Below are 6,960 nucleotides of genomic sequence, written 5' to 3'. Positions count from 1 at the left end.
CATCCCATCCCATCCCATCCCATTTCATCCGTCCCATCCCGCTGCGTCGCGGCCGGCCGGGCCGGACCGGGCCGGACGGTGCACCTCTTCTCCATCAAAACAATTCGATATATCGATTATACCACACCGGTACACGGGCGACTGAGTACCCTCCCCTTCTCTCTCTCTCTCTCTCTCTCTCTCTCTCTCGCTCTCGCTCTCTTGCTCTCTTCTCGGAACGCCCCTCGGAGCACCAACCCGCTCTCGGCTTTCTACGCACGTCACGAAAAATTGCGCCGTTGCTCGCACCCCCGAGCACCCGCACTCCCTTCTCGCCCATACGCGAACAATTAGCCCCGTCTGAGGATTACGTCGTTGCTCCGATGGAGATTTAACAGCACAATTTTAACTGAGGGGGTGACGTACCGAACTCGCTTACTTCAACATAGATTTATCATACATGCTACTGAGGAAAATGTCTGGATTAATTGGAATTCTTTGAAGTTGAAAATGAGCAAACCAGAATTTTAATTTTCCTCAGAAAATTTTGCAAAATTTCCTGACTTTTCTCCGATTTCTCTGACCATTCTCAATTTCCCTGACTATTTCCTGATTTCCAGTTTTGTAGCTGGATGTTGATATTTCGTACAGGATACATTCTGACCCACGCAAACTTTATACGTATATTCGGGAGTTCATTTATATAAAATTTCCTTTCCCAAATGTCTAGTGTCCATATTTTTCATCTAATAGAATAAAGTAATCTAAAAAGTCTCTAAAAAATGTCTTACAAATCTGAAAATACTGGTCTTCTTATGTTAAAGAAAAAAAAAACGAATGACTAAAGTAAACAGACTTTATCTTTGTAATCGAACTTTAAATTGAAATTGAAATCTGTCTGCTAAAATCTACTTGAGATATCCTGAAAAATATGATTTTCTTCTCAAACTGAAATGCAAAAAATTGTATTTCAACAAATTATAATTATTTGAAAATATTATTGTGTCTCGATATTTTCTCTTCCCAAAAAATTCTCAGCAAAGAAAAGAAGTTGAAAAATATTTAGAAAGAGAACGGCGGCTTATTTCCAAGTGATATAATCCGAGTTTTGTCGAGCTGAACGGAGTTTCGACCGACTTCTGACAGACATCGCTGAAGCGATCTAGAAGAAATCTACTTCAAAGTAAATTACATAATTCAGATAAATAAAATCTTATCCGCAGATCTGAGCCTCAAAACCACGCATTGCTGTAACATTCTGTATTGCGCGTCTTTTTATATAAATATCTACAGAGGACAATGTTCGACGTCCTCAGATAAATATGCGAAGTTTCCTAATCAATACTTTTACACTACAATCTACAAGATAAAAATCGGTGTTCGATATAAAATAGAAATCTGATAATATCTGTCTGCTTGAGACTTCAGTCGTTCGTTTTCTATCTTTAAAATAAGATATCAGTATTTTCAAATTTTTGAGAAACCTTTTAGAGAATTTTTAGATACTTTTTCCTATTATATGAAAAATACAGACATTAACTAGAAGGACACGCTTTCACTTCTTTTATTAAGATTCAAGTGATGAGTGATCACAAGTATATGTTAGGCGAAATAATTTATGGCCTAAAAATATCGCAACGGGAGATCTGTCGGTGCATTGATCCTTTGAGCAAACCCTTGTTAAATCCCTCATTAAATCCCAAGACTCTTTCACGGTCGCCAGTTTATTACCTGATTTTCAGCTTAATTTCGGCTTAAACGAAACTTACCTGAGAACATAGGCGTCCACTTGATCGTTACGGCAAAAACTGATGATTTCGCAACGGACTATCTTCAGCAACGACTCCCATTTTTGCCTGCAAAAATAATAGCGATTTATTTATTTATTTATTTGTTAACGTGACAGATCAATTGTTTAAATTAATTAAAACATTAAAGCATTGAAAGATCTAGCTTCGATCGGTATAGACCTTTAGTTTATCGATTGTGTTCTCACATGTACGGTCCAAAAATAAGATTCTTATTGTTTAAATTAATTAAAACTTAAACACAAGTCACTGTACCACATGTGTCCTTAAAAATGTCAAGAACTGTGTTACTAGAATGCTATTTTACGATCAGTAAAATATAAACTATAAAAATTTGTTTATACATGGTCTTCTTGTTTTTATCATACCAAAAATTTAATAGACATCTTTTAAACATTGTAACTATGTGCTATTCGATAAGTTTGATAAATTTTTCGTATATAATTTTATCACCCTAAATTACACAGGCACACAAATTTAAAGTTGGATCCGGAAATTAGACCATGTATTCTCTTATATATTTTGATGCTATAAATCCGATGTCCAAATTGCTCCATCACGTCATAATTTTTTTATCGTCGGAAAATAGCTCGGTTTTCCAGTTTCTTTAAAGCCATTTATAGCCTGGTTTTTAATATCTTTTATGCCATCCTATGAATTCAAGTACGTAATATATAGTCATTTTTAATCTATCAGCTTACATATTAAATGATTCTAAAAATACCGGAAAATCAAGTTATTTTCCGTTAATAAAAAAAAATTATGACGTGCTGGAGTAATTAAACATAAAAATACCGTGGTCCAATCTCCGAATTAAAAAATATTTTGTGTATCTGTGTTATAATTACTTTCTTAAAATAATATTTTATGACGAAATCAACGTCCATATAAATAATTCACAAATTTTATTAATTATTTTTGGTATCATATACTTAAAAAATATAGGGATGGCAACTGAGTGACAGCTATGCAAGTTTTGTAATCTTTATATTATGTAAAATTAATGTACATACATTAACTATATAAAACAGTTTGTTCCATTATATATCTATATATACATTAATTTTACACAAAATTTGTATAGTTACTACCATTATGTCTTTTTTTGTGAATGTATAATATAATCTTGATTTTTATAATTAAAAAATTTCATTGAAATCAAAAGATTTATAAGAGAATAATTCTTTAACCATATATTTACGCGAAAGGCGTACTTTTTGTTACATTCATTACACAGTAAGATTCTCATGATAAAGTTAGACATATTTTCCATGGAACATATTTAATATTCGAGGGATTATCTTAATCTTCTCTAAATTGAAAAATGATTTGTCTTTCAACCATCCAATGAATGGTTGAATAATATAAGTAATTCTTGTTCCGTCGTTCGAGAGAACTGCTGTTCGAGGAGAACTTGATCTAATTCCACGAAGGGTTCAGCGATTATAACTTCGCGCGTGTTAACGAAGCCACGGATCAGCATTTCGTCCGGCTTGCGCTCGCTTCCTCATCAGCCGGCAGTGGTAGACTTCTAAATTTATTGTCGTCGCGATATGCAAAAATAAACAGTAGTCGCCCGGCCTTACCCGTAGTAGCATCTCAAGAGGTTCAACGACACCCTGACGTAAACCCTGCACGTAAACAACCACAACAATCGGATCGCGCCGTTATCAATCAGCGGTTACATAATTGCCACGTAAACGCGCTGCGTGTAGATATATACCTACAGGTTGAGCAAACCTTGCTCATATCTTTTATTGCCAATTACCTTCAAACATTTCAATTATTAATTTTCGATGTGAGATATGGGCAATTGAGAGCAAACGCAGTTAAATTTAGCGTATATCTTATTTATGTATAATAATACCAAATAATAAGTTTAACATTATTTCTTTATTAATACGAACGTTTCGACTTTGTTTAAGTCATCTTCAACGTATATTACTGCTTATAATTTGAAGTTTTCATTACTTGGTAGGTTGATTATCAATTCGAGTATTGAGAATAACCTCCTTAACCAGCTGTGTGACTGTTAAGATCCAACACACCAAGTATAACATTGTAGGAGCGCCATAATGATAATATGCAATTAATGTTGATTAACTTCATTTTCAGAATGTTAATTACGTTAGAACATATTCCTGTCTTATTTCGTGAACATATTTCGATTATTTTTCTTGAAGTCGGATATCGCATTGAAAATTTTAAAGTATAATTTAAACGCTTGTTATGTTTTAAAACAATGACAAAGTAAGTATACAAGCATAAAATAGATAACTAATTTTATTAAAATTGAAGTTATTCTCATATATTATATTAAAAATTTTCATGATCACCGAACAAACAAGTTTGAGACTCAGAAGTCAGAGATGAACATATAGTAGCAGCAACTATATGAAAACTGTACAAGTTTTATATTATGTAGAATTAACGTACTCGTACATAGAGAAGTGTTGAATAAACTACTTTATAGTTACTGAAATTATAAAAGATTATCTCAGAGTAAAAGATATTGTGGTATCAAAAAGGAACTACATAAATTTTATTTGTAGAATTAATGTATACATAATGCAGGATTGGTAAAAAATATGTTTTAAATACATTTTAAACAATTTAAAACATGCTTAATTGATATTTTTAATATGTTTTAAGTATATTTTTTTATAGTACTGTTTAAAGCATATTTGAAGCATTAAAAACATATTTAAGAAGAAACACAATGTTTTATTCTTAAAAAATACATCAGTCTTTACCAATCCTGACATAATGTTGAATAAACTACTTTATAGTTACTGAAATTATAAAAGATTATCAGAGAAAAAGATATAGTGGTAACAAAAATAGTGACAACTATATAATTGTAGTAACTATTTTATTGCAACTATAATAGTCTAGTCAACTATGTACATGAATTTTACATATATGTCATATAGTTGCAACTGTAAAACAGTTTATTTAACTACGCATATTAATTCTATATATGAAACCTGAATAGTTGCAAGTATAAAACAGTTCATTCAACTATGCACATTAATTCCACGTATAAAATTTGTACAGTTGCAATTATAAAACAATTTATTCAACTATGCACATTAATTCTGTACGTAAAATGTCTGTAGTTGCAATTATAAAGCAGTATATTCAACTGAACACATTAATTTTACGTGTAAAGCTTGTATAGTTGCAACTATTAAACAGTTTATTCAACTTTATGCATTAATTCTACATATAAAATTTGTACAGTTATCACTATGTCTTTCTCTAAAGATGTTAACGAATTGAAAGAGGGTAAAAGTATTCCGTTTCATGCATAATTCACATAATACATCACTGTCTTCATCTACGTCCTTGTTGTTTATTATTTATTCTTGTTGTTCACCGACTTAAATACGAATAAATGATCATAATGTGTATCACGCGTGAGAAAAAATAAAAATACACCCCGAGAAATTTATCGATGTCAATACTTTTAACTCTGATATCAACATAAGAATCCACGATTGGTTCCATCACGTAGACCACATTTACACGGCATTCTTAATAGGATTTAATAACATCCGTAGTTGTGAAACTGATCAATCAGAGTCGTTTCATTCTTCGGAGAAACAGCTATGATTGGACAATTTCATAACGAATGTTATTAAATCCAATTAAGTGTGCCATGTAAGAGAGGTCGTAGATTTTCACATTTGCGGATGTGCTCCGAAATAAGCGCCTAAATTATTCCAGACTGACGTAACGGCAATAAAAGCGAAAAAATATCTAAATTCTTAAGAAATGTCAAAAGATGTATCCTAGACGGCACACAATATTTATAAAATATTTACAAAAATTTATAAATATTTACAAAATTTATAAATATTTTGTAAATATTTTTGTAGTCTTAGATTGCACAGATCATAAATATTTATTGTAAATGTCACAGTAAATGCTGTGAAGATACTTAATAAGACATTATAATCCAAGTAAAAAATATTTATTAGAAATATTTATTTATCATAAATATTACATAAAATATTTTAATTTAATCTATATATATTTTAATAATATTTTGAATAAAGCTTTATATAAAAAATATGAAATATCTATATAACATTTCACAAAATGAATATTAATAAATATTTGTCATAAATATTCTATGCTGTCTGAGATTAAGCCGTTTTAACTAATTTTCAAAGAAAGTTTCTTTTTACTTCCACTTTTCTTTTCTTTTCGAGAGTTGACAGATTACTTTTGCACGTCTTGTTTCTGCATTCTTTACAGTTCCTACATTCTTTACAGTTCCTACATACTTTACAGTTCCTACATACTTTACAGTTCCTACATTCTTAACAAACGTAACTACAGACAGGATTTTCGAAAGCAGGTAGGATTTACAAAAGTTTTCCATTATTTTCTTGACAAATAATAAGCTTTTATACTTAAGCTTTTATTATTCGCCTGTCACGAAGCATTACTTTTTCGAAAATTCGAATGAATCTTATCAATCTTATCACACCTGGCGAGTCTCGCAGGTGGTGCGGTACCCGAATTTAGGGTTTATTTTTGGAAAATCTCGAAAACGTGTACACGCGCGTAGAAAATCGACCGGGACGACGTGAACCATCAGTCTAGCTTATGACTCCCAACGATCGACGCCGGCGCGGCTCGTCACCGTCCTGGCCTGGCCGGCGTCGACTGTCATCGTTCTCGCGGGGTGGAGGAGCAGGCGGAAGAGGAGGTCGTATCGGAGGCAGCAGCGAGACGCCGGCGGGCGGCGTACTTACCGCGGTATCTGCCGGAGATCACCCTGATGCTGCTTGAGACCCTTGGAGCTGATGAACCAGAGCTCGAGGAGCTTCTCGACACCCTCGAAGAACTGCACGTTGTCGGCGCAGTCGTCCTTGGTGTCCGCCATCCTCTCGCTGTCGTCGGTCTCGCCTCGCGGTCTCGTCTTCGCCCAAAAAATTGCAAAGCGACACGCAATTGTGTGACTTCACGTCTCTCTCCTTCTTTCCTCTTCTATCTCCGTCGCGGCTCACGTATCTCTAATCTTGCACCGAGCGAGTGAAATTTTTGTGAATTTACACGGAGCGATAAGACTCCAAAGCACTACTCCCGGTAACGCGCGCTCGTAGACTGACTGACACACTGGCCCCGCCAGAGGTACACCAATTGACTGATTGACGGACGG

At 33.6% G+C, this 6,960-nt stretch overlaps 1 protein-coding gene across 1 annotated transcript in view; it reads right to left on the bottom strand.

Moving 5' to 3' along the window:
• The window catches only part of SamDC (S-adenosylmethionine decarboxylase), a 17,965-nt gene extending 11,037 nt beyond the window's left edge, over window positions 1–6,928 (bottom strand). The window contains exons 1-2 of the mRNA XM_018456157.1: window positions 6,554–6,928; window positions 1,749–1,835 (exon numbers count right to left, since the gene is read on the bottom strand). Coding sequence (XP_018311659.1) covers window positions 1,749–1,835; window positions 6,554–6,684 — 218 coding nt within the window. The 5' untranslated portion in view covers window positions 6,685–6,928. The remainder of the gene's footprint in view (window positions 1–1,748; window positions 1,836–6,553) is intronic.
• Window positions 6,929–6,960: the final 32 nt, after the last annotated feature.

Source organism: Mycetomoellerius zeteki, unplaced genomic scaffold, assembly GCF_001594055.1.
Source record: "Mycetomoellerius zeteki isolate Tzet28-1 unplaced genomic scaffold, Tzet1.0 scaffold555, whole genome shotgun sequence".
NCBI classification, from domain to species: Eukaryota; Metazoa; Arthropoda; class Insecta; order Hymenoptera; family Formicidae; genus Mycetomoellerius; species Mycetomoellerius zeteki.
The sequence above is the reverse complement of the archived record's forward strand: the minus strand, read 5'-3'. Positions and strand labels throughout refer to the sequence as shown.